Source organism: Diadema setosum, chromosome 10 (assembly GCF_964275005.1).
Source record: "Diadema setosum chromosome 10, eeDiaSeto1, whole genome shotgun sequence".
NCBI lineage: Eukaryota > Metazoa > Echinodermata > Echinoidea > Diadematoida > Diadematidae > Diadema > Diadema setosum.
In genome coordinates this window covers 14,649,832-14,677,109 of record NC_092694.1, presented here as the reverse complement: position 1 = coordinate 14,677,109, position 27,278 = coordinate 14,649,832, and the positions used below count along the sequence as shown (strand labels likewise).

Below are 27,278 nucleotides of genomic sequence, written 5' to 3'. Positions count from 1 at the left end.
CATAATGCTACTTGTGTATTAGATATAAGATTGGGTGCCGATATTCTTGCAGATATTTCTGTCGATATACTGATCCTACGTAGAGATGATGTATGCGCTTTTGCTTTTGCATTTACTAACTGCATTACTGTTTGTTTTCGCGCCACAGCTTTAGGAGAGACTCACCTTTTCAATGATGCCATTGATGTCCACATACGGGATGAAGAGTTCAATGAGAATGGCCAACTCTTGACCGTTGAGGGAGCAAAGGGTGTCTGCCACGACGGCGGCGTCCGTCTGGTTGGGAAGGATCAGGATCCGCTCCAGGTACATCTCTCCACACAGCTCCTCCAGGAACTCTGAAAAATCACTTTCCAGCAGCTATTGACAGAAAGAAACAGAAAGAGATAGAGAGAGAGAGAGAGAGAGAGAAAAAAAAAAGGAGCTTGATTTGTATGTCATTAACACCATCACTTCAGATCTTTCTCTTAAAAAAAAAAAAAAAGAACTGAATTCTCTTGATGCAAAGAAATGGCAAAAAGCTTGTAAACTGCATATCAAAATGTCAACGCTCAGGAGGAGCAAACAAACAAACAAACACACACACAAACAAACAAAAACAAGGCACTATAACAAATGGCATGGCCTCTCCTTTGACATGGCATAGTGGCTTCATTTTTGGCATAAGACAGCTAGGATTTGGACCGGACATCACTTAACTGATAACTTGACAATTAATCTATTAATCATGATAATAATAACAACATCATAATCATCAACAACAACAATTATTATAATAATAATAACAATAATACATTGTAGTAGTAGTAGTAGTAGTAATAATAATAATAATAATAATAATGATAATAATAACAATAATGATGATAATAATAATAATAATAATAATAATAATAATAATAATAATAATAATAATAACAATAATAATAATAATAATAATAATAATAATAATAATAATAATAATAATAATAATAATAATAATAATAATAATAATAACGATAGAAACAACAACAACAATAACAAGTTTCACAAAAATTGGAGATGCAGGGTCTTGTCACCCCAGTGATGGATTATTTTCACTTTATGCTTGGACAAACTCACTTGCTCCAGGTTCAGCTCCGCTTTCATCAGATTGTCGGCAGTTTCCGGAGACAGGTCCAAGCGATTCACCAGGTAGTCTCTTACTCGATCGGGGTTCTCTAAGATCTTGTCCACGCTCAGGTCTGGTCGTCAAGAAAGAGGGCACGTTCCATGGGCAGGAGGAAAAGTGAAAGAGACAGAGATATTTAGGGAAGTCAGTGGTCTGCAGTCACTGACAGAGATGTCAGCATGATGCAAACATGAAAGTTAAAAAATGTCTGAGTCATCACATTTGATACATACAACACACTGTATGAGTACAGTGTAGGTCAGTTGTATCACAAAACATCCTGCCTTGTAAAAATTTTGCAATAAAGCCTAATCTAGTATTAGGAGATGTCACTATTTTTCTCACTAAACCATATTGTACATGTGTATGTTACTTTAGACGGTTTAATCTAGAAGCAATTCCGTTATAACAATTGTTCACATTTTGTACATTTAACAATACTTAATATTGATTATAATGATTAACATTTTTACATTTGTTGTTTCTATCCCTAACTCACAATTTTAAAACTATTTTAAAGCACTAAAGCTGGGTTTTTGCTTCATCTGCAAATGGCACATACATGTCTTAAAGCTCTGAATGGATGATAGAAAATTGTTCAAGCATGATGATAACAATAACATTTTGCATGAGAAAGATTTAGATGCTGCTACAACAACTACTATTAATACAACTACCTAAAATGAAATCAATGACAACGATATTGATTACAAGAATACTACTCTTGTACAGTACTTCTACTCGAGATAAAGTTTATAATAAAAACAAATGTTTCACTGCTATTGACTCATAGGAATACAACTACCTAAAATGAAATCAATGACAACGATATTGATTACAACAATACTACAGTACTTCTACTTGTAATAAAGGTTATGATAAAAACAAATGTTTCAATGCTATTGACTCATAGGAAAAGAAAAACAAAACAAAGAAGAAGAAGAAGAAGAAGAACAGCAAGAACTATGAACAAGATGAAAAATAAGATGACTTAGGAGAGAAAGTGAAAGATGACTGTCTGTCCTTCACAACTGCAAAAGAGATAACACTGAAACCTGGTGAGAATAACACGAGAATCAAAGTTTTCCCAATTTTTCATAGATCTTAGTCTGCCTTCAAGAAAAAAACACACATACAGAATCATAGTCTACATTTGTAGTTCAGTAACTCCTCCACTCATCAAAATTAACCATACACACAAACAAACACACAGACTAACAAACATACAAACATAGGGATTAGGTCCGTGACATCTCACCTGGAATTTCTCCGAGGATCTCAAAGATATAGAGTTTGTCGAGCAGAGTCCTCACCAGATCTTGAATATCTTTGAAGGGTGGCCAGCCCCCTAGCACCCCTTCGAAAGACGTCAGAACCTGATCAAAGCTGAAAGCACACACAGACACATAATTCTTGTAATCACTATGTAGATGATCATTTGGGGAAGACAGACAGAGTGCTACACAACTTGTTTTTACCACTTGCCTGGTCGGGCAAGCAGATTTTCAAATTGCTGCAAAGCACTTGCCCGAACATAAATTTTACTTGCCCAAAGAGAAAGTCCAAAAATAAAAGACAATGATATAGAAAATCACTTGCAGGTCTAGGGCTGGATTAGATACACTCATTAACCCATTGAGGACGGACTGCATTTTGCTACAACACGCAATTTCCATAGACACTTGCCCGAGTATACTCGGGACTCGTCCTCAACGGGTTAACAAACAGCACACTGTGGAGAAACAAACTTGGTTCAATCAAGTGCTGGTGTTTCATTGCACTGGGGCTTCTTCACATACATTTGTGCTGAAAGGAAATCAAAGTGCGTTGCATGAGAGGAGATGGAGCTGATTAAAGTCTTCAAATCTGCACAAAATTGAAAAGAAATCTAAGATATTCCAAAATTTGAGAGCAAAATAAGAATTCTAAGTTTAACATCGTACTGCCAACTTATAAATCATTCATAAAATTAGCAATTCGGCCATTCTGCAAGCAAAGTTTTGGACAGTTATATGTGAACAACAAAGTGGCCTAGTGAAAGAGAATTTTACACTCTTCCTTTGAATATGAAACGCTATTAAAAATTCATAGCAAAAATTATCATAAAACAAGACATTAGTACAGCAATAAACCACAGATTTGCGGTTTCTGGGACCCAGTGGGTTAAAGATCCAGTAGTTCCTACCTTTCCAGTATCCTCCTCGTCATGTTGATGTTCGCCCCCAGCGCCTCCAGGTCGGAAAAGTCGACGGAGCCCTGCTGGATGATCGGGAGCAGAACGTTGACGGCGAAGTCGCCGAGCTCGGTGAAGTCGATGCGCTGCACGCTGCTGAGGGCACCCAGAAGGTCCAGCACGAATTCAGGGAAGGTCTGCTGCAAGTCGCTGTTTATCTGGCGAGGAAGACCACGGAAACTCGAATTATTGAGATCATAGAGCCAGGGGGAGGGATAATATGTAGCTTTTCATGCACATTGTACACACACCACACTTTCTACCTTTTGTTGGAATCATAGTAATTTATTTTCTGCTTTGTACTCTTACATTAAAATTTCCATCAATAAGTCTGTATAGGTCATGTAAATGTACAATTTACTGAGCCATGCCTCTATCCACTTTAACACTGTCATGTACTGTATTATCTATAATTACACTACACCCGTACATCAGTTGGAGAAAGAAAAATAGAGAAAGAGAACCAAGTAAGGAAAAGCAATAATCTGTGAGAAGACAATATCACACCAAAGAGGTAAGGAGGGGACATACACTTGTACAGAAAGAGAATGAGAAAGAGAGAGAGAAAGTATCAATGAAAAGTGGAACAGAAACATCAAGATAAAGGATTAAAGCTGAGAAAAGATGTCAAAAGAGAGGAGATTAGAGCAGTATCAGACCTAAATGTATGAGGTTATTGTAAGGTGGGTGGAATATCAGCTAACTCTTTATGTGCCACGGCATAAACCTCCTTGTGTGCCACATTATTCTGAGACAGCAAATCGACGTAGTCATGCACTAAGGGTGCGTTCGAGTGCTCTCCAAAGGCGAACCATATCCTACCGTACCCGCGCCAGAGGAGCGCACGAACGTTCCTAAAGTGTACTGTACCGTACTGTACCGAGCCAAAAGTGGACCACTTCCTGATGTGCTCCAAAAGCGTGCTAAAAGTTAGTTGTCAAGCAAGCGCATATCATGCACATACGTCACAATGCATAGACATCATTCTCTTTGTTCGGGACAGCTGTAAGTAGTTCAAGCGCCAGGTGAATGACCCTCTTGCTACAAAAATGTGTGACCTTTTCTAAAAATAACTCCTGAGGTATGCTGTCTCGACAGAGCTCTCGAACACTTCAAATCTGGTACAGTTCGGTACTGTACGCTTTGGTTTCAGTTCGCTTTGGTTTGCTTTAGAGCGCTCGAGCACATCCATAGTCATTCTTGTCCCAAATGAATGGTCACACAATTGGTATAATTACATATCACATCACTTCAGTGTTTCTTGATACTTTTCTTATTGTAGAAGATTTAATCTTACACTTAACAATTTCAGGACAGCCCACTTACAAGTTCAATGATGGTCTCCACATCAAGGTTGTCACGCAAGAACTCGACGGCGATGAGCGAGCCGTTGCTGCACAGGCCCTGAACTAGGTGGTCCACGACCTGGGAGTCCACATTTCCAAGGAGGTCGTCCACGAAGGAATTACGGCAGAGCAGAGCGGCTGTATCCACAGAGCTCATATCAAGAAGCTCCAACAGCTACAGGGGAAAGTACAATCATGGTTATTACAGGTTGTGAAAGGTTACTCTATCATTATTAATTGAAGAAATACAAAAGCAGGATTGCCAATTTCTGCAGATGAAAAGAATTATCTGAAAAACAAAGAGAAAACTAAATATTCCGTACGCCAAAAAATATACATCTTAGCTAGGAGTAGAGCAGCGGTCTCCACAGAGCTCATATCGAGTAGCTCCAACAGCTATGGGGAAAGTACATTATGGTAATTAAAAATTGTGAAAAATCCTCTATCATTATCCATTGAAAACAAAACACCAAAGCAGGATTGCCAGCCTCTCCAGATGAAGAGAAATACCTGATAAACACAGAAAGAAAGAAAGAAAAAATTCTGTATGCCAAAAATATTCATCTTGGTTAAAATTGGAGGAACTTGCACACATAAGGCCGCTTAATCACTGTTCTGAAAAATATACATTTCTCATCCATATTCTCCCATCCCTGATGAAGTTAAAGGCATACTAAATATGCCGAAAACACACATCAAACATGTCAGCTTACATGTTCATACAATATCTGAAGTTCCACTTTAAGCTATCTAACCATCTCTCCTACAGCGAATCACCAAAGCGGGTCCAACAGTCAACATTTCATTTCATCTAGTATGCCAAACAGCTCTACAGACTCCAAAGATGAGTCCACTTACCAGGGTGGTATTCAGCGTTCCGTCCCTGAGATGGGCGAGGTCGAGGTCGGTCAGACCCAAGTTTTCTCGCAAGAACTGGAGGACGATGGATGAGTTCATGAATGCCTCGTCGAAGTCGAGGAGCGGCAAAACTGTGGGAGAGAAGTGTCGTCACAGGAGAAAAGAAGCTCAATCACATATAAACTTGTCTGTATTTCCAAGTGCAGAGTCACATTAGGAGATGCCATTTTGAGATTGTATTAACCGTTAGCTCTACGGGAACTGGGGTGTGTGATGCATTAAAATCATCACCTTGTGGAGATAGGGCCTACTGGTTAATTTGCATGACACAGGTACACTTATCATGCAGTTCTTGAGATGTAAATTTAGATAAGAGGCTGCTTGCCAGTGTGTGGTTACAATTGTGAGAAGAAGAAAAAAAATGAAGAAACAAACAAACTATAAGTGGGCTAGACAACACCAAGGCAGACTAGTGTAAAGATGATAGCCATACAAGTTCATCTGGCTATTTAACAAGAAACAAACAAACGAATAATCAAACAAAGGCTTGGAGTGTTTACGGAGATATCAAAAGCAACTTTCATTGTTGCTATTCTCTTTATGTTAGTGAAAATGAAGATAATTTGCCTGTGGTAACAGTATACAGCCACAACATCACATTATTTAACAGCATGTCAAACTTTGAAATTCCGTTAGTTTCTTTCTACAAACTTGCACTATTTTTCATCTAACAGACTATCATCGATTTGCTTGCAAGATTTTATTCTAATTCATTATTACTTCATAATAATTTAGCATCTTTTCCCTTCTGAATTGGACTGGAAAAAACAAACAAATGTTGTGGCTGTCAGGATGGAACCTAAAGGAAGGATGCTGCCACTCACCGCCCGAGAAATCGACCATGCCATCTTGGTAGACTGTCACCAGGAAGTCCAGTACATCGGACAGAGTCTGCTCCAGGTCGCTGGACACGTTCAGGTGACCCAGACTACCGTCAAGCAGAGGCTGGATCAGCTCGAACAGATCAAAAAGGCTGAAGAGGATAAACAAAAGTTTGAAGAGAATGCAAAAAGGAAAACAACTTGAAATTTCAGCCTAAATCTACTGATATTTTCTTCCTGTTATTTCATCCCAAGTTTTCAGAAGTGAGTGTGTATGGAATATCCAGTGAAAAATGTGTTCCATACAATCATTGTATCATCCTGTTTAAGCAGTGAAAGTGTGTCTTAGAACCATTACCATGACAGTGCCCAATTAAAGTAGTGCTACTAAGTCCAAAATACACTGTAAGCAACACAAATCGAATTATCACAATCAAAATCAATAGCATTATCATTATCAGCATTACTTCTATTGCTATTGTCATCATTACAGCCTTTGTAATTCCTCTTATCATAATTATTATCATCAACTTCATTATTATAACCAAAACAATGACAAAAGCAACTGCAGTATGTATGAAAGTTTTAAGGACTCGTTGCAAGATGTACAAATGTTACGATCAAACCAACACACTTTTCTAGATTCTGCTTCTGCAGTTCATCAACAATCTCAATCAACGAGGCAAAGAGCTGGAGGGTCTGCCCGAGTTCGAGGTCGATGGCCGGACACAGCGTGTGGTCCCAGTAGCACATGGACACCCTGCGGACAAAGTAAGTGGAGCGCTCCAGGAAGCCAACGTCCCAGGCTGGCAGGTCATCAGTGCTTGACCAGTCCAAAATGATCGCCAACTGGAAGGAAAAAAAAGAAAAAGAAAAGAAGAACGCTTTCACAATTCATCTGTTGGTAATTCATAGCTGTTACTTGTTTTGAGGCATGAAATTTGTTTTCGAAGAGATATATTTGTGGAGAATATAGCTTGTACAGTGTGAATCATTGCACCAACATATTACATGTACTGTTTTGGCTATATTTTGCTTCTGGAGCCATCAAAAAAAAAGGAGATCTTTTCTCTTCTCTCTCTTCTTTCTTTAGCATTGTACATCATGCATTGACTTGAGGGACAAACTAATGATACTTCATTGTTGGAAAAAGAAAAATTATTTGATTTGCACTTTCTTAAAGCTTTCTGAAGGAAGATCCACACGTGAGAAACAGCAATTGACTAGTGATCCCCATGAGAAAACAAATGAAGAGTTTTATCGCAAAACGAGCTAACTCCATCCTTGTTAAGTTGAGATATTTGTGATCAAAGCTGCTGAAAAAAACAAAGAAAATAATAAGAAAATACAGGACATTTTGAATCATAACTTCTCAAATAAGCCTTGTTATTTCACAAGTGAGGTATTACTGGAAGGATTTAATTTTCCTCTATCTGATGATGGACTTACTTTTAAATATTTAAAAATCATGGCACTCAGCTCATTTTGCAATAAAAGTCATCAAATGCTTGAATAGCAAAGAAATAAAACTCAATATCATAATAACATCATAATGTCTGAATAATCTTTTTCTTTTTGTTTGTTAGTTGTGTTTTCTTTTGTGTTTCTGAAGAAAAGTGTACAAAAGTGGAGGTACTGGTACCCACCCTCTGGGTATTTTCTGGAATCTTAAAGGCCGCCATGAGCTCCTGGACGAAATCAGTGAGGAGGATCTTGTCAAGAGAGACAATGAACTCGTCAACGGACGTCTCCTCTGCCTCGACGCCGATGTCCACTAGGAGTTGTTCCAGCCGGGCGGGGTCGGAGGACACGCCCTGGAGCTCTCCCGTCAGCAGGCGGAGGAGAACTCCCCCAGTCTGGTGGTGGCGGAGAAAGGAGGCAAAAGATTAGAGGGAAAAAATATTGAAAATAGTTAATCCACACTGTTTTATACATTATCAAATGCATTGTATGTCTGTGTCTGTGCGTGTCTGTACACGTACATGTACCTCTACACAAGGTCATAGAATTTCTACAGATACCTCTGGGATCACACTACTCATCAAAACCTTTCAACAATCTAGAAAATGTAGTTGAATGAAAGCATGCCTACTTTCAGTTATTCACAGCTTCTGATTGAGTGTGGATTAGAATCAAAATAGACTACACATGTGTACAAGTTGAAGAAAGAAATAAAATTATGAGAAGTTAGCATTATGCACATGAATGATGATGGTCATTAATAAAAGAATGCTACTGAAAATACACCAGCACGTCTATCAGAAATCTCACCTGCATTTCGTAAAAAAAAATAAATAAATAAATAATGCATATACACATACAATTTGTTGAAATTCACCAGTCAGAGCCTTTCCTCCCAATATTTCAAAAACTTGTTCCCTAGTTCAATGATTTCTGCGTAACACTCACAACAAGTAAATCCCCAGCCTTGCCAGATATGTCGTTCCAGGCTGCAACAGCGACGGGAGCCTCAACCATGATGACCTCCACGGCCGGGGTCAGGAGGGCGGTGTCGTTCAGAATGGCGTTTATCTCCCCTACACGCTCTGTCAAACAAGGAACATTGCAAAGGACACACAGAGTATTAACCTTTACTTACTCCTGGCTATGGATCTGGAAAGACTCAATAGAAAGTGTGTTTTTTTTTTGGGGGGTAGCCATTTTCCAACATGATCAAAGTAAAGAAAACAGTATGATTAAAGTGCCATGGCACAAACATTTAATATCTCATCAAAGAATTGCTAATAAAACAAAATACAATGATACTAGTCTTGTACATGAAGTCCTATAAACCTAAATTCCAAAAAGTATCTGAAACTTATAAGGTCTTCAGGATATTTGAGCTATGTTAAATGTTTCATTTTGAAAGTGCTAAAGTTGTTAACTCCTTATCGTTTTGTCTTTGTTTTCATTTTTTTTTTTTGGAGGGGATCACTTACTTAGATGAAGTAACTTTTCCTCAATACAAATGTTTGTTGCAAAAACCTTCAGTGAGTCATGCACATATGTCTGTATCTATTGCATGAAATCCTGCTGTCAGTGCTAAAAAGTACAAAACACAAACCAATTATATCCCAGACATGTGAGTAATTGGACTGGCTCAAGTAGAGGAGACTTGTCCAGGTTACACTATGTAGGTCTTGTTGCTGCTACAGTGTGATTATATCATTTGGCTGTCGGCATCATGTACGTGTAAGCATCATCTTTAACAAACTGTAGCATTCTTGATTCTAGTGTTGTTGTTGTTTTGTTGCTTTTTTTTTCCTAACTTGTTACTTTTAAACCAGGTACTGTAAAAGCGGAAATTTTCGCAGTGTTGAAATTTACGCGCATTTCGCGCAACGAGAAACAAGCGCGAAAATAAAAGCACGCGAATATTTTCGCTTGCCATATGTTCCCGTACTTACTGTCTTGATTTCGCGGAATTAAAAACATGCGAAACTCTTCTTACCAGGCCAAGCGCGAAAAATTAATCGCGCGAAAATATCCACTTTTACAGTAATAGACAATCCGGCTCATCTACATGTTACTGTCACAGCTATGCTAAAGCACTCAGGTAAAATTGCGCTTCCTTTCACAAACGACCTCATTGAACCTCATACGTATAGGTTTTTGATAGGAGACTGGTGAACCCTTCTCACAGACCAACACACAGTCAAGTGTACTTACCTGGCAGTGTGAAATAGAGGTCATCCACCATTCTCATGCCCAGATCCAGTCTGCCTATGATGGGGTGCAGGTAGTCCGACCAGATGGTCAGGTTCATGATAGTCGGGGCGACGGCATCAAACACCATCTTCATGATCACACTGTTGAATAGAGGAAACATGAATTAATTCTTTAAAAATGAAGAAAAATCATTGAGAAAAAGGCATACTGATAGATGAAAGGGCAGATTAATATTTTATGATGGTTTAACTTGACTGAATGAATGTCATGCTCTAACTGCCAATCAATCAAGAATACGGAGACGGCCACGGCTAAAAAGAAAAGAAAACAAAAACGGAACAGTTATAGTGATCCTTATGGCTTTCCATGCTTTGCAGTACTCATAAAAGTGATACTTCAGAGCAAAAAGTAGTCATCTTATGACAATTGTTTCATTCAATACCACAGCGATATTCTGATTTTTATCTGGATGTTTGCATAAGACTGTGAACTCTTTGCACTCTATGGTAAAAGTACAAAAACGCAAATAATATTTACGTGCATGTCCCTTTTGCCTGGGCCTAGAAGCTCTCGGGTTACAGAATATGACGCTGTCTCATGTGATCTTTTATAGCCGATCAATATCTTGAAGATTATGACAGAAGTACAGTTGGGCAGGAGAAAGTTATCGTTTTATTGGGAGAATGTAAATTAAAGTGGGACACACACGCTGCAAGAGTGGGAGAAATTAAATTCTAGTGGGAGAGTGGGAGATTTCTAGAAAATGGCCCTAAAAGCGGGAGAGTTGGAGTCTCTGCACCACTGCCATGGGAGATGACAGCATGTGGGCCTCTTGTCCATCTCACCTTTCATTGAACCCCGTCATGACCTCATACACGACCTCCTCCACAGTCCAAGATGGCTCCACAGCAGAGAACTCCTTCATCAGCGAGTTGGCGAGACCGTCGCCGAGTTCCTGGATCTCGTTGATCATGTGACGCATGTCGAGGTCCTGGTCCACAAAGCCATGGTTGTGGTTGTTGGTAGCGAGGACTATGAGCTGTGCCGAAGAAAAAAAAAGGACGAATGAAATTACTCCCTGGTAGATCACAGGCAAAGGAATTGTACTTGAAAATATACAGGAAATGTATGTCATATCATTCCGGGGGGAATCATTCATGGGGAAAAATACATGATTTTTCCTTAACTTCTCATACACACTAGCTTGCTAGCTGTTATTCATGACTGGAAAAAAAAGGAGGGAATAACTGGCAGATACACAAAGGGTGGTGCCAAAGATTTCAGCTCCACGTTAAAGCTTTTTAGTAATTCTGAAAGTGAGGCACACTGTATACTGTAATAGAAAGCACACACCAATAAATATGTACTTAAGATATAATTTGCATCTAATTTAGCAATATCCCAGCGTGATCCCCCAGTTTACGACCATGTATGACTATTGAAAATCCACAAGCTCACATCTTGCTGCAGTGGGGCGGTGATAAAGTGGGTCTGCAAGTCGTCCACCAGAGTCTCGTGGCCCGCCAGGAGGGCAGCACAGAGTGTACCCTGCAGGGTTTCCAGGCTCGCGTTGAAGACCGGGGTCAGTAGCATGTTGAAGGCTGCGGGGTCGCAGAGAACTCGCTCAAAGTCCTCATGAGTCTGCAAAGAATTTGCCTTAGAAAATGAAAGATTAGAAAGAAGTGGAGAGATGAATATGTACTTTTGACATTTGGGAATACAAGCAGCAGTCATCACTGAGATTGTCAACATTATCACATCATCTTTAACTCTTTGATATGTGCCACGTTCATACACCCAACATTACTCAGTCGACAGTTAGCCAACTTTGCATATTTTGCTCAACAGCTCAACCATGCACAAACCTTACAACCATCACGTCCATAAATATGAAAGATTTTGAGGTGGGGAAACTTTCCCTGATTTTGCACTGCACTGAACTCTAATCAAGATAAATGACACCCCACAAATAATTTTAAGAGTGTAAATTTGGAAAATTCCCTAACCCACAGCATAAAAAAAAAACAAGCCAAGTTCACTCTCCAAAAAGCTTCAATGTTTATAGCACAGCATTTTCATTCAGTCCAAAATGGCTGTCAGTTACCGGACTCACTATTTCAGTGTTGACCGTGGAAGTGGCGAGAATGGCGAAATCCTCGGGATACACAGTGACGTAGAGATTCTGAAGAACCATTTCATGGTGGGTGATTGCTTCAAACAGGCTGATATTATGAGCTGATAAAAAACAACAACAACAACAAAATAATATTGAATAACCACAAGGATAGCATCTACATGTACATGGACAGCTGTAATCAACTGATTCACACACAAGGCTAGCAGAGGAAACTATTGGGTTAAAATGCACTGGCAGAGATCAAATGGCTATTTGTCACACCAACTTGCTAAGAAGCTTTATCATTACCTCCTTCAAGGAGATTGTTTTTGCTGGCATTGGTTTGTTTGTTTGTTTGTTTGTTTGTTTGTTGTTGTTTTTTTGTCTGTTTGCAAAATGATTCAAAAAGTTGTGAATGGATGTGGATGAAACTTACAGAAAACTTTGATAGTGGCACAAGGAACAGATAATTAAATTTTCGTAGTGATCCGAGAATTCTTCAGAAATTTTGAAGGACTTTTTTTTAATCTTTTGGCAAATAGGGTAAATGAACTTGGGAGTTCAGGCTGAGCATATTTGAGGTTTCCATGTGTGTACTAAAGCGGGTGCTCTGCTGAAGACGCAGTGCAGAAGCTGATGAGGTAAATACAAGGCTTCTTTATCATTGGGGAATTGAGTGTTTTTCAGCATACACTGTACATTTGTGGGTGGAAATGAGCTATATACTTAGCAGAGGTCTGTGTCACATCATATTACAATTTTATAATCCCCAAAACATTGGCGTGAACATGATCACAGAGTGAGATCAAACATTGATTACTGAGCATGGTATCATTTTTTTTTTTTTCACTTTCCCCTTTATTGATGGTACAGTACTGTTTGTGATAATGTGCTGCTATCACACCTATAGTAGATATGAAAGGAGTGGTGGTAGCATCAACAGTTTGGTGCAAAGCTGAGTAGACTTCCATTCAAAGTCAATGACTCTACTCACTTAATAAGACACTTAACTTCATCACATTCATAGAAAACTAAAATATTAACAATCACAATAAAAAGAAGGTGATAAATACAACAGTACAAGTGTATGTCAAATACTGATTTAGGATCTAATGTACCTCCGGCAAAACACAATAAACTTGAACATTCAAGGCATGAAATTTTCGCAAATTGGAGCTGACAGCATTTTTCGCAGCATGAAATTTTGGGAAATTGCCACGTGACTGGCATTCAATGCATACAATGTAGGTAAGAACTTTCCGTGCAATTTCATTTCATGAATCTCGGCTCTTGTCAAATTCGTGCAATTAAAATGCACACGAATATTCCTCGTTTTATAGCATTCATGCATTTTGCATTCACCTCTTTATGTGCTTATTCACTTACTGCAGGATTACTTTCTACCGAGTAATTTCACTAAAACACTAAAGACTGTTCCCAAATGAGTATTTTCTCATGATTTGCAAAGGAACATGTGTGCCATGACAGTCACTGACCATCAATGTTGTCCAGTTGGTCATTCATCCACTCCACGATGCTGGTGACGGTGTTCATGTAGCCCTTAATCTGGTCCCACTCTCCGTCCAAGTACAGCAGGTTGTTCAGCAGCTCCATGGACTCAAAAAGACTGCAAAAGAGATCAAGAGAAAAGAACATATCATACAAAATACGTCTTCAAACCCTTTATTTGCTCCTCGTGTTTTCAGCCAGATCTAAGGCACTGATTCCTCAGCGCCAGATTTGTTTTGAGACATTATAAAGTTGAAAACATTAGTTAAACTGCAGTAACCTGTTTCTTAACCTGTTCCTTACAGGAACTTGATATACCAGGTTCCCGTGGCATCAACTGATATACGGGAACCTGGTACGGTTCCCAAAGTGTAGACAAGAGAGCCTGCATTCATGGCCTAAATTCATGCTTATTTGTGTTATGATGCCAAGTAAAATGGCTTTGCCTGAAAAAATGGAGTTTCTTCTATCAATATTGATAAAAAATTATCAAAAGTTTTTTGCTGTATAAAAACTGCATGTATCGCAGTATTATTTGCCTCCTTTTGCAATGTAGTGTGCGCTTATTTTGATGTAAAACTCGTATGAAGATGTGTCAATTGTAGCAATCACGGCTTAGCTCAGTAGAAATTTGCATATGCTGACCCCTTTCAGGTGCCTATGTTGTACTTTGTGTAGAACAAAAAAGTTTTTGAGCCTATCAGCCCATTGTAGGACTGTGCTGCGGCCAAAGTGAATAAAAAAAAAAGACAAGAAAAGAGGAACGAACACTCAGGCTACATTAGAGTCATCAAATGCAAACGGCCTGGTCAAACTCACACTTCCACGTCGAATGTATTCAGCCCGTGCTGCAACCGCATCAAGAGCTCTTCAATTTGGGTGTGGTTGACGTTGGGGTTGAATGTGTCCAGCTCGAAGAGGGTCTTGTAGGTGTCAATAATGGCCTGGACATTACTGACCAGTGACTGCCAGTCGTACAGCTGGCCAGAGCCGGGACCTGTCTGGGAGTGGTTCAACAAGTTGGCAAACTGCAGAGTGAGAAGGGGACAAAAAAAAAAATCAAATAATATCATAACATTGAACATACCAGGCACGATATACATTGTACATTGTTAACTAAGTACATTACATATACAGGTCTGTATCTCCTTCACAGAAGGTTACCTGTGGTGATCAAAACAAATGTATAAAAGAACCTCACTCTAGTTTAAAAGGATATATAAAATAGCATACATACTTATGATACAGGCCGGCAGTGCATGACAAAAGTTATAGTGCACGCAAAATATAACGATTGCAGACGATAACCCACTATCGATTTGATATCGGTTTTTGTTCCCTCATTTTAATCATCGAGTACTGAATCCCGCACCTCATTGACGCGATTGCGCCACAACCGCGATATGCTCGATATTATCGTTATTCTCGATTCTCGCTGGCTATGCCAGCAACTTATCTGTGTGGGACTAGACTTTCAGCGGTAGATTTAAACATGGAAGCTGAAATGAACAGGTTCGCTATTTTTACAGAGACTGATCTATATAAACAGTATCTTAGACAATAAGGACATAAAGGATGCCATCAAATACGCCCTACGAATTTTGGACTCCTACTGTTCTGAAAAAGGAATCAATCCGACGGATATTGAGCAAGTCAACCCAAGATTTGTGCCGCTTTCTCCGTACATTCTACGCGGAAGTGCGCCGTGGAAATGGGCAGCGTGTGTACGGTAGACTATACGCTAAGCGCCCTTTGATCACGCTACGCTATGAACTTTTACTACGACATTCACAACACACTCTCGGAATCCACTTGTGCAGCAATGGTGACTTCAATGATGCCTGGCACGAGCCTTGTGTTTAAATCCAGTAGATTCCTAATCCTACAAAACATCATCTAGTCCTGATCCTGGACCCACAGTGCAGTAAGTAAACTTAGGGCGTCTAACGTGTTACTGCTAGTGCTAGATCCATGGTAGACCTACTGTATTGTAGGGTCAAGTGTTAACTAACGTTAGCTCTGTCGCTCGTAAGTGACGTAGGTCTAGTAGTATAACGTTAGGCCAGGGCCCCTAGACCTAATTCTGTCGTGGGGCCTAGAAATCGTTAGATATAACCACGTAGACCCTAGACTCTATAGTTGAATTTGGATCTTCAGGATTTTGTCTACACAGGTTCAAAGAAACTGGTATTATTACTTGTCTAGACACGTGTAGAGTCTTTAAATGATCTAGCTAGGCTTTCGTATTTTTTCAATTTATCTTGCCTGGGTATGTATGCTATTTTATATAACACATAGTGCATGACATCTTATTGCACTATAACAAGTACCAAGCACCTCCAAATTCTGAATTTGCCCTCAGGCAATTATATTCAATTCGGCCTGCGGCCTCATTGAATATAACTGGCCTTCGGGGCAAATTCAGAATTTGTCGGTGCTTATATTGTTATAGTGCATTCAGCCTCATGCACTATATATATAATATTGTACAGGCGGCTGACTTCTTGGCTGGGCAATATGGAAACAAGAATAGCGCTACTCTGGCGAAAGGAATTTACTCATACCTATTATTTTAGGCTGCACATGTCAAATAAACAAATCTTGATGAAACAAAGCATACAGTAATTGTACCACAAACTTCTTGCACACGCTACTTCATGTGCTCATACGAAGTCAATACCAGTATTCTAACAATGGAAAACATTTTCACTACTATAACTGATACACGTATATCAATTTCTGCACTTTGCAGTCCACTTGTTTAAAATGAGAGAGAAAGCGGACAGAGTGGGAAAAAAAAAACCCATTAGGTATGGTCTCTACTCTTTCAGCAGCAGACGTTGTACTGTAGGAAAACATGTTTTTTATTCCAAAAAAAAGTTTTAAACTACTGTATACGCCGAATATTTCGCGAATTTTGCGAGTTGGGTGCTATTTGCGAAATTAAAGACACGCGAAAATATTGACTCTTATCCCGATGTGAATGTGACGTATGCGTGTACACTTCTCCGTTCAGTGCAGAACTCCACGATCGTGAATTTAACCACTCGCGAAATCGTCGGGAATTCCGGATTCGCGAAAATTTAGACTCGCGAAATATATGGCGTATACAGTAAAAGAACAAACCTCCTCTGTGAGCCTGAGAATGTCAATGCTGAGGAGAGAGTTGACGTGTTCAAAGAACTGAGTCCTGTTGAGGTGGCAGAGGTGGGAGAAGACGGCCGAGACGTTGAAGACCTGATAGACCTCAGCCTCGGAGCTGTTCATCATTTGGGGAACGTCTGCACAGAAGACTTCCTCCCATTCGCCACTGAGGTGCAGCTCAGCCAACTATTTAAAGAGGACAGGCAGCGCAAGGGATCATTCAGTTAGAGGGGGATGTTCACTTCAAGGGGACATTCAGTAAAGGGGACACGAAGTTAGAGGAGACATTATGTCACAGAAGACAATAAGGTACGAAAGGATATTGAATTAGACATAGGATTCTAGAGGAGATGTTACGTGTAAGTTAGCGGAGACATGAAGTTATACCTGTAGAAGACTTTCAGTACATGGAACATTCTGCTGAAGGAGACATTTAGCTTAAGTGAACATACAGTTCTAAGAGGGGGCATACAATTAAGAGGGTCAATCAGTCGATGCAGTCCGACTAATAGTAAGCCTCAACCCTTGACTTCTCTTTCATGGCAATATCATTACAATCATTAAAAAAAATGACTGTTGTAATAATGGAAGAAACATACAATATACATTGTATTTCTGGACTTTGAGCCTTTAGATTTCAAACGGCAGCAGTAACTGCACCTCATTAAAAAAAAAAACAACAACAACAACAACTGAAACACTCACTGCCACCACTGTGCATGAGTGTAGGATGTGGGATGTGAAAACATAGATTTTTTTTTGCTTGATTTACTTCATCTCTATTTCAATATCATTTTTTAATATCAACCTGATAAACAGCATTACAATATTTCAAGGTAAAAAAAGCATGTTTTGTTTGTTTGTTTGTTTTTTCTTCTTTTTTTGGAAAAAAAAATTGTTTTTTACCTTTCCTAAAATAAAAATTGAGAGGTACACAATTTTGGGAAAGCAGTATTTTTGGCAAGCAAAAAAACAACAAAATAGTGCAAAAAGTAACAACACTGTACTCGCCGGGCCTCTGCTATCCTGAAAATAAATCTCCGTCAATACACAATCCATTTGAGTAAACCTGCAAGTACATTTTGTACGTATGTCAAACGAGAGACAGCAAATGGTTCTTTTGAAAGAGTATAAAGGTTGACATTTCATGAACCCTCCAGATGCTATTACTGGGTAACCCTTTGAGTGCTGATTGATGCAGAAAACCTCAAAGAGTTGTACACACTGTCCACACTCCCTGTCACTTGATAAAAAGGGTTACAGGATTTGTCCCCCAGCAGTGCATAGAACCAATTCTTCCTCTCCCCCTCCCCCTACCAAACAGCAACAACAACAACAACAACATCGACGACGACGACAACATCGACAACAACAACAACAACAACAACAACAACAACAACAACAACAACAACAACAACAACAACGAACAACAAAGCTCACCGTCATGATTGGGTTTATCTCAGAAAGGAGCAGAGCCTCAGCATACTCTGGGGCCATGTCCAGCGCCTCGGTCAAGAACTTGTTCAGCACGGTCTCATTGGTCAACAGGTGTGGAAGGGAGAAGCCTGGAGGGAAAGATGGCCAAATTTTTCTCTTTATCTTATTGTTTGTCTGGGTTTTTTTTTTTTTGTGCTCTACATTAAATGTATTGGACATAAATAGTGTGACATTACAGGAGATTTATCTATCAAATGAAATCATCTCTTCCATTTTTTTTTTTTTTTTTTTTAGTGGGGGGAGTAAAATCAGTAAAATCATGGTGCATGGACATGCTAATGCAGTTGTCACCCACTAATAATGCAAGCTACACAGCAACATTACAGGAAATAATTGTTCAGATTTTTAATCTGTTATACATTTTGTATGTAACAGTCCTTCCAGTACTAGTTGCTATTAGAGTACATACAGCTGTAAAATGCCCTCTTATGGTCGATGGCAACATGAGAAGTGAAGTTGAATAAAACAACGTTGATGACAAGGGCATAATTAGGGCATAATATCTACTCACATTCCCGCACTTTTCATTGCAAGTGCAAAAGAGTCACATTATTTGTCCCACATATTAGTCTTTTGTTGTGATAATAACGAATAGAATGATGGAAATGATAACAGCGCCATCAGGGGTCTGATGTGGGCCATGCAACTCACCAAGCGGCATCAAGGAGTCCAGTTGGCCCTCAATGAGCAGGTCGACAAAGTTGACGATGGGGAGCACCTGTTGCCAAAGACCGGTCTCGACGAGGGCTTCCTGGGCCGACTGGAGCCAGGCCACAGGGCTAGGATAAAGACCAACACAATACTACTGTTACTTAACCTGTTCCTTCTGGGAACCTGGTACAAGCATATCAGTTTCCCAAAGCATGGCACCTGTCTGCATTCACGGCCTAAATTTATTTATATTTTTTTCATTTTCATATATTTTATACTGAGAAGAAAGCGAAACAGTAGAATTTCGGCTTTCAATAACCATTCTTTTTCTGTCTCAGCATTGCATATACTTTTGGGTAATTCAAATTTTCCGACATAACAGTGCATGAGTTTTGCTGCAAAACTTGTAGAAAGACATAGTACGTAGCAATCTACGCTGAGCTCACTAGATTTTGACTTTCACTGACACCATTCGGGTGCCTGTGTAATGTATCGCAAAAAGAATTTGTTAGCCCAGAGCACACTCTATTCATCGTTCACATCCGATCGACAATTTGCATTGTTCGATGGCACATGCAGTTGATTGTAAAAAGAGAATATGTGTACTGCTTGACTGCTTTCGCACAGGGCAATTACCAGCCTGCCCATTCTTTGCCGATGGGCAAAAAGAACCTCATCTGGAAGCACTGAAGGTTCTCAGAGAGTTGCAGAAGCAACAGAAAGTGTAAGAAGACGACAAACAATGGCAGCTTAACTTGGAATGGTGTTTGCCGGTGGAGTTCAGTGTATGAGGATTGAGATACAAAACATCACAATCAATACTTCATTGTTACTATGACGTACACATGTACGAAGACTACAATGGTTTTAAAAAATAGATGATAGTTGAAAGGACAGAATTCTACATCTCTATTTCTGCCCGGCCGATCAAACTTACTCAAGGTCTGTCGGCAGGTTGCTTGACCACTGCATCAAGGCCACTCCGCTCATTAAGGCTGTCCTGATTTCACCGATCACATAAGGGTCATTGAGGAAGGGTTCAAGTTCTTCCAAGGATTTTATTATCCTGATGAGAGAGGGGGTAAAAAAAAAATATTCAAGATCAATCAAAACTACACAGACTGCCTCATAACCGCTACACACTGATCAAACTCGAGCCATTAACCTCCACTCCCCCCCCCCCATGAACTTCTACACATTTGCCTGATTTTATCCAAGCTTGAGAATACACTTCATACACCAATCCATAATTGAATTACAGGGACTACTGATGAAGTGTAGACTGTTTTATTCCATACACGCACTGGAATTTGGGCCAGATATTCTTTCACAAGCAATATACATGCTTGTACTGCCACCATATGAGGTCAAACTGAAGCTTTAAAAGTGCAGCACATGAAACAATTCCTCGTTACTTGCTTTTAATGTAGCACTGCTGTATAGTTGTAGTACCACTTTCACAAACAAGCTCAAATCTTGCAATGGCCCTTATCTCTTTACTTATAGCTTATCAAGTAATTAATCCACTGAGTGGTATTCTCGAGTAAGAGGGAGACACGATCACAAATGTATAGGAATTTCATCTCACTTCATGTTTTCTCAGTGCATGTCAGTACAGAGATCACAATTCCCTCACTTTTGAAAGACAGATAACAATAAACCCAGCCATTATGTGATGATGATCACACTCCCCAAAGTGTGTGTTTTTTTTTTAAACATGGGAAGTTGTTGAGAGTTGAGGAGGTACAGTTTGTAGGTACACTGTAGAAGGTACAATGTACATCAATCATGCCACTGTAGATTGCAGCACACCCATATTGTAGCTCCACTCAAGTTACTGCACAGGGCCTACTACAACAGAGCCTAGACTGCAAACACTGGAACTGTACCCAACTCCTACTGAGACCTCAAGTCTCCTGTGCAAATTCAGTGAAAATTTCAGAATCCGACTGGGAAAGGGTTATCTTATTTCAGGTTTCCTGATCCACTGAACTGAACGAATGACCACTTACAATTCCATTTCTTGAGCCTGGAGGGCAGTACTCAGGCTGGTCACCCGTGTTATCAGGGTATACACGTCGATATCCCCTGTCAGCATCTCGGGCAGGGCTGCAAGGTCTTGGACCATGGCGGTCAGGTCCAGGACCAGGCTGGCTATGTCTGCAAAGCTGTCTACTGTGTGGTTGGCCTTGAGGTCTTGGAAGATGGACCCACTCTGGGAGGGAAAAGGGGTAAGAATTTGAGGCCACCATCACAATTTTAAACGTAGTCCTTGGCAAGCAATGAGATACAACTGTAGCATCAGTTAATTCTGACATTCACTTACTAATTAAAGCAATTATTCTTCAATCAATGAACTCATTCATTCATTTATTCATTCATTCACTAATCCACACATTCTTCTTCACTCATTCATCCACATATTCATCCTTTTCATTGTTTATCCATTCAGTCAGTCATTTAAACAATCATTTTTGTCACCCACCAGTTCAGTCATTTCCACAAATCTTTCTTACATACATGTATTTGTATTCATTCATTCATTCATTCATTCATTCACTCATTCATTCACTCATTCATTCACTCACTCATTCATTCATTCATTAAAACTTTTTGTCTCATCTTTTAATTTCACATTCATCAAGTCTTGATTTAATTCATTGGCTTTGGTCAACCGAAATGTACGATACAATGTACAATGTATGTCACCTTTCTACTTTTTACACTTACTGTGCTTAGGATAAATATTTTCTAATACAAGTTACTGCAATGGAGTCTTATGACATGAACCATTGTGACCACAACAGATTGTCCATATGGGGATTTTTGGAGGTCCATCCTACTACAATCAAGTGCCAGGAGTATGGTGGGGCAGGGGTTCAGCAAAATCCAGAGACATTGCACCTTGAAAATCCTATAATGGGTCTACGAGTTATACTGTATTTCCTCCCAAATCTTTGATTTGTTTTCTTCCTTTTTTTGTGTGTCTGTTATGTACCCACAATGCATATTTGTCCTCTTTTTGACACCAATAAATATGTCGTCAACTCCCTATCCCTCCCCCGATGTTCTGTAAACTCTGCAAGATCTGGTTCACTCACCACCTCAGCCCATCGCAGGAAGTCAAAGCCGTAGAGATCCTTGGCATCAGCGAAGAACTCCTGGAGATCGGCGGAGCACAGATACTGCTGCAGGGCGGTCTGGTTGATGAAGCCGACATTGAAGCGGAGGATGAGATGTACACCGTTGTAGTAGCCCTCCTGGCACACTAGAGTGTCCAGCTGCCCGCTCTGATAGTAATCGGCAAGCTGGGATGATATAGAGAGAATTATAAAATGGGTTCAAGAATGTAGCCAATTGGAAGCGCTGAAATGAGTCACGTGTGCGTGCATTAATTTCTTAGTAAATGCACTAAGAAGAGTCTCTCTTCCACCTCCCTGGCCTGACGTACGTCACAATGTTTACACTAGCAGTGCGCACTCAATCAGTTGTTACAAGTGCGTCACGCGCTACTATACGCGCTGTCAATCCTGTACTTCTAGTTCGGGCCGCGGGCTGCCACAATAGCCGGCGGCCTTTCTTGTGCATAACACGTGGCGTACGTATACTCTTATACGTACGTACAGTACTTATGTGCGGGATTTCCGAGTGCGACGTGCGTAAATGTTTGGGACGAACATCTTCGGACATCTTGACTTTTGAGCGACTGCTACATATAGCTGACTGGTATTGACCCACAAAGGTACGTGAATAATGCTGTTAGTTTTCGACCCATTTTATAAAACAAATGATGCACAGGATTATTATCCTGTGCATCATTTGTATAACAAAGAAGAAGGAAGGTGAGACACTGAGATTGGAGAAACAGGGACCGCTTTAATAGTGAGGAATTATTTGATGCGGCCACTTTGAAAGCATGTCATTTCATTTCATTTTGTTTCCTTTCTTTATTCATCTAACTACTGTTTATGAACATGATGTAGAAATTGGGCATTACGACATATTCAATAACAAAATATAGATAAACAACATACATAACAAAAGGCAAATTAAATTTACATTACATATTATCTTGTATGTCAAATGGATACTCAATTGCTACATGTGTTATACAAGAAATTTTAACATTCAATCAAAACACTTATAATACAATTGTACAATCCTTATGTAATAAAAAACATTGTATAATAAACAAATGCATTTTAGAGCTAAAACTTATATAATAAATCAGCTACAAGAACTAACTGATTATAAGAATTATCAAAAATCCATATCAATAATTACAAATCGAGGTTCTTAGATGAGCATGCCACCATGGGATCAATGGTTACAGTCCCTTCCAAAAGACCAGGCACGGAAGATAAGATGCCTTGCCTATTGAGGGCACAACTGCTGCTACCTACGGGCTTGGACCAGGGACCTTCAGATTGAGTGGCTGAGTTCACAGCCTCAAAAACAATGGTGGATTAATGATAAGTCAAAACCTCTGTACACTGACCACACAAGGGTGTCCTTTGTAGACAGGCTGTGGATGTACAGCCGTAGGTTGATGACCAAATTTGATATCATCACTCACTGCCATATCAGCAGTGAAATTCCAAAGCAAGCTTGTCTATCAAGTGTACGCAGGAACTCTCAAACAAATGAAAGAGTGTCACATTTTAAAACTTACATAGGTGAGGTAAATAAAGTCGCCAAGGAGAGCAATCCGTATTTCCTCCTGCGTCAAGTTCAGATATCGAGTCACGTCTTCCAGGGGAGCTTGGGGGTCCAGCACAGTCCTTATGATGTCATCTGTGGGACAAGAGCAGTCACAGGGCAAGAATATTTCAGTCTCTAGATCAAATCTGACATGCAAAAACAGCATATTCAAACATGTGCTGCGATTCAGCAAACCAACAATATTGCATACAAACAACAATATGAAAAATAATATTTTTCTACAAATGTACCTTGTGCAAGGAGAAAAAACAAGTCTCTCTCAATTTGGCAATATTGAACCCCATTTACACCCAGATGGTAATTACTTCATTGTGCACACTGACCGTAATCAAGTTCATACTCAAGTGGTAACAACTTACACTGTACATTCAAGCTGACATCATCCCCATTCACACCCAAATGATAATCTGTCACATTCACACTGGCACAGTACACCTGCAGTTCTTTCATCTGTAAGATCTTGCTTACTTTGAAAATTTATCAAAGCCACAATCTGGGAATAAAGGGCTTTAAATCAGCTAATCGCACTCCATTGTACATTACTTGGGAAGTGCTCAAAAGAGAACCAAAGCAATACTCAATGTGTACCATAACATACAGCTATACAAGTCATGTACTATGCCAGATTTGGAGTGTTCGAGAGTACTCTGTGGAGAAAGCGTACCGCGTGAGTTATTTTTTGAGGGGGTCACACATTTTGTAGCAAGAGGGTCATTCACCTGGCGTGTATAAAACAACTTACAGATGTCCCGAACAAAGGAATGAACTCTTTATATTGTGTGTCATATGTGGCTGTTAGGCACATTCTTCTCATTCCAACTTTTGGTATGGTTATGGTACGTTTTTGGAACACATCAGGAAGTGGTCCACTTTTGGATTGCAATAGAACAGTACAATTCACTTCACAAGTGTTCGAGCACTCCTCTGGTGCTGTTATAGTTTGTTATGATACGATTCAAGAGAGTGCTCAAATGCATCCTTGGTGCTTAGTCTGCAATTCAACTGCACATCAGTTCAAAACATTTGGTTGGGAAGAGGGAAAAGAAAGAAGTACCAGACCTGTGATATCGAGGTAGTGCTCAGCAGTCCCCAAGATGACCTCAGTGAGGGAGAGATAAGGTCTGACCTTATCCCACACGCCAAACATCCTGAGGATGTCCTCAAGGCCGTCAACAAGTGACAAGGAGATTCTGTTGGTTGAAGGCAGAGAGAAAAGGAGAGGTGGAAGATGGAATGAAACATCCAACGATTGAGGATGAGTTCTACGTATACGCATCAATCTGAACCATAACAAAACCTTCAGCAAAATGAACATGATTAAAGACTTTGTTCTCGAGAAGTCCCAGGATTAGGAACCACTTTTCTGTGGTTTGATACCATATCTTTCATATAATTGTAATCTTTATTATTTTTCTAAGTGTTTCATTGGGATGAGCAGAAATTTCTAGTTTATTCAAGCTTCTTGCTGTCTGTTGCAGAATTTTCAAATTTTCAAATTTTCAATTTTTTCAAATTTTCATCGATAAAATGATTATTAAATTGGCAACACAATTTCGAAGGCTAAATTTCTTGGGTCTTGTTAAAATGTGCAAATTTTTGTAGATTTTTCTCTGACTGAGACAACTTTAATGTTTTCAAATGGTTCCATCTGATCATTTGCAAAAGGTGAGATACATTGTATACAGTGAAATTCAGATCCTTGAATTTCTTCGGCCCTCTAAGTGCCTATCCACTAAGTGGAAAGGTTTTGTGAAATTCTTTCTGACTAAATGTGCCAATTTGAAACACAATTTCACTGGCATGAAGTTAAATTGTAATTCCCAACCCTTGACTAACATGCAAAGCTACAGACCCACTCAGACGTAACAACACTGCAGTCATGAAGATACACTGTACAACACGGATTACAGGCTTATATAGTTTCTATTTCCTAGTAGCAACAGTATGTTTTAAGTCATCTACCTGGGTCATTCATTGAGGAAAGTACACCTACAGTTTGTAGGGATGTGGTATTATAAACCACGGTGAGCTTTAATGTGTGGGACTAAGAGAGTTATGTGCGCGGCATAACAATGACTTAACCCTTTTGAATTCTGTTCACTCACTGTTCGATGTCCTCAGCAGTCGTGGGTGGGCTAGCCAACAGCTGCTGGAGGTTCTCCGAGAGCTGTCTGCTCAGGTTTAGGGCCGCCTCCCAGTCCAGGGTAGGATCGTTGAAGAGGATACGAGATACCTACAACCAAGGTACGATCATTGAGTCAATGCAGGACATTCAAACTTCAATAGTAGAGTGGTTTTATGGAAAAATTTCATCAAGAAAGCAAGCACAGCAGTCCTTTATTGGATTTTAAAGAGCATCGATTTGGAGAAACAAATTTCAAAATTGTTATCTTATAGCATACAATGATCATGCCTGTGAGAATATATCAGATATTCATATCTACTGTAGATAGTCTATATGTTTGTAAGGGCAGAACGTTCAAGACATGACAGCATGATCAGTATAACCACATCTTATTCTGTCACTGTATCTGATATGTTACTGACTTTATGCTTCTATAAACACTCCTAGAGGTTTTTGTTTTGTTTTGTTTTTGTGCAATGTACTGTACAAGGTGTACTTACAGGAGGACATTAATAACAACAATCACATTTGTTAACCTAGCAAAATCAATTATTTTTCTATCACACAATTCATATACATGTACTAATTCTTTTTACGATTATGCTTAGACTTTCTGGTGATGAATATGTACAGAACGATATAAACAAAAAATAACCGCTGCAAAAGAAATGAACTACAAGTAATAATGATTGAAGCTGCTCTAAATGACTTTCAAAATCTCCTTCCTCAGTTTCTGACCTCAATGATGAGTGCATCCAAGTCAAAGATGGAGCTGAGGAGGTCGTCGACGTCGGTGAGATTGACGGAGCAGATGCTGTCCTGGATGGCCTGGGCAGTGACGGAGGAGTTGATCGCCACGGCGATGGTGTCCCGGAGGAGACCGGCCTCGCAGAGGGTCTTCAGAGGATCTTCCGACATCCACACTTGGTTCCACTGGAGGAAATCAGGGATGATAACAAGTGGAAGAATGTTCCCAGTGATGGATTTGCGAAGTAAATTACACCAAAAAAGGAAATCATCATGCAGCAACAAGTGTACAGAGTGTAAAAATTATGTAACACATGTGAGTATCAACTATTATGTAACGATAGCATCAGAGAGGAATGCGATGCTTCGTGATTACTAAATTTCATGACTGGAGGCATATGACACTCTTGGAGTTTACAGCAGATGCACATTTCTGTCAGAAATCTACTTACAGTGCAACTCCTAAATTCTCTTTCTCCTTGTAAGCCATTACAATAGCTTGGTTATTACAAATACTGCAATATTTTGATGTGAACGATGTACATGCCAAGTCATCATCACAATTTCATTTGCAGAAAGACTGGTTCACTAGAGATCAAATTAGCAGATTTTTAAAAAAATCTAGTCCAAGGA

At 39.6% G+C, this 27,278-nt stretch overlaps 1 protein-coding gene across 1 annotated transcript in view; it reads right to left on the bottom strand.

Moving 5' to 3' along the window:
• The window catches only part of LOC140233781 (uncharacterized), a 157,213-nt gene that overhangs the window by 45,924 nt on the left and 84,011 nt on the right, over positions 1 to 27,278 (bottom strand). Inside the window, exons 45-70 of the mRNA XM_072313875.1 lie at positions 26,637 to 26,831; positions 25,879 to 26,006; positions 24,833 to 24,963; positions 23,724 to 23,845; positions 22,153 to 22,359; positions 21,064 to 21,266; positions 19,989 to 20,117; positions 19,052 to 19,179; positions 18,344 to 18,468; positions 16,886 to 17,089; positions 14,579 to 14,787; positions 13,747 to 13,877; positions 12,248 to 12,369; positions 11,593 to 11,790; positions 10,980 to 11,173; positions 10,135 to 10,274; positions 8,875 to 9,011; positions 8,112 to 8,321; positions 7,100 to 7,314; positions 6,469 to 6,617; positions 5,585 to 5,715; positions 4,707 to 4,901; positions 3,333 to 3,538; positions 2,406 to 2,533; positions 1,099 to 1,220; positions 166 to 360 (exon numbers count right to left, since the gene is read on the bottom strand). Of these exons, the coding sequence (XP_072169976.1) occupies positions 166 to 360; positions 1,099 to 1,220; positions 2,406 to 2,533; positions 3,333 to 3,538; positions 4,707 to 4,901; positions 5,585 to 5,715; positions 6,469 to 6,617; positions 7,100 to 7,314; positions 8,112 to 8,321; positions 8,875 to 9,011; positions 10,135 to 10,274; positions 10,980 to 11,173; positions 11,593 to 11,790; positions 12,248 to 12,369; positions 13,747 to 13,877; positions 14,579 to 14,787; positions 16,886 to 17,089; positions 18,344 to 18,468; positions 19,052 to 19,179; positions 19,989 to 20,117; positions 21,064 to 21,266; positions 22,153 to 22,359; positions 23,724 to 23,845; positions 24,833 to 24,963; positions 25,879 to 26,006; positions 26,637 to 26,831 (4,254 nt within the window). The remainder of the gene's footprint in view (positions 1 to 165; positions 361 to 1,098; positions 1,221 to 2,405; positions 2,534 to 3,332; positions 3,539 to 4,706; positions 4,902 to 5,584; positions 5,716 to 6,468; positions 6,618 to 7,099; positions 7,315 to 8,111; positions 8,322 to 8,874; positions 9,012 to 10,134; positions 10,275 to 10,979; positions 11,174 to 11,592; positions 11,791 to 12,247; positions 12,370 to 13,746; positions 13,878 to 14,578; positions 14,788 to 16,885; positions 17,090 to 18,343; positions 18,469 to 19,051; positions 19,180 to 19,988; positions 20,118 to 21,063; positions 21,267 to 22,152; positions 22,360 to 23,723; positions 23,846 to 24,832; positions 24,964 to 25,878; positions 26,007 to 26,636; positions 26,832 to 27,278) is intronic.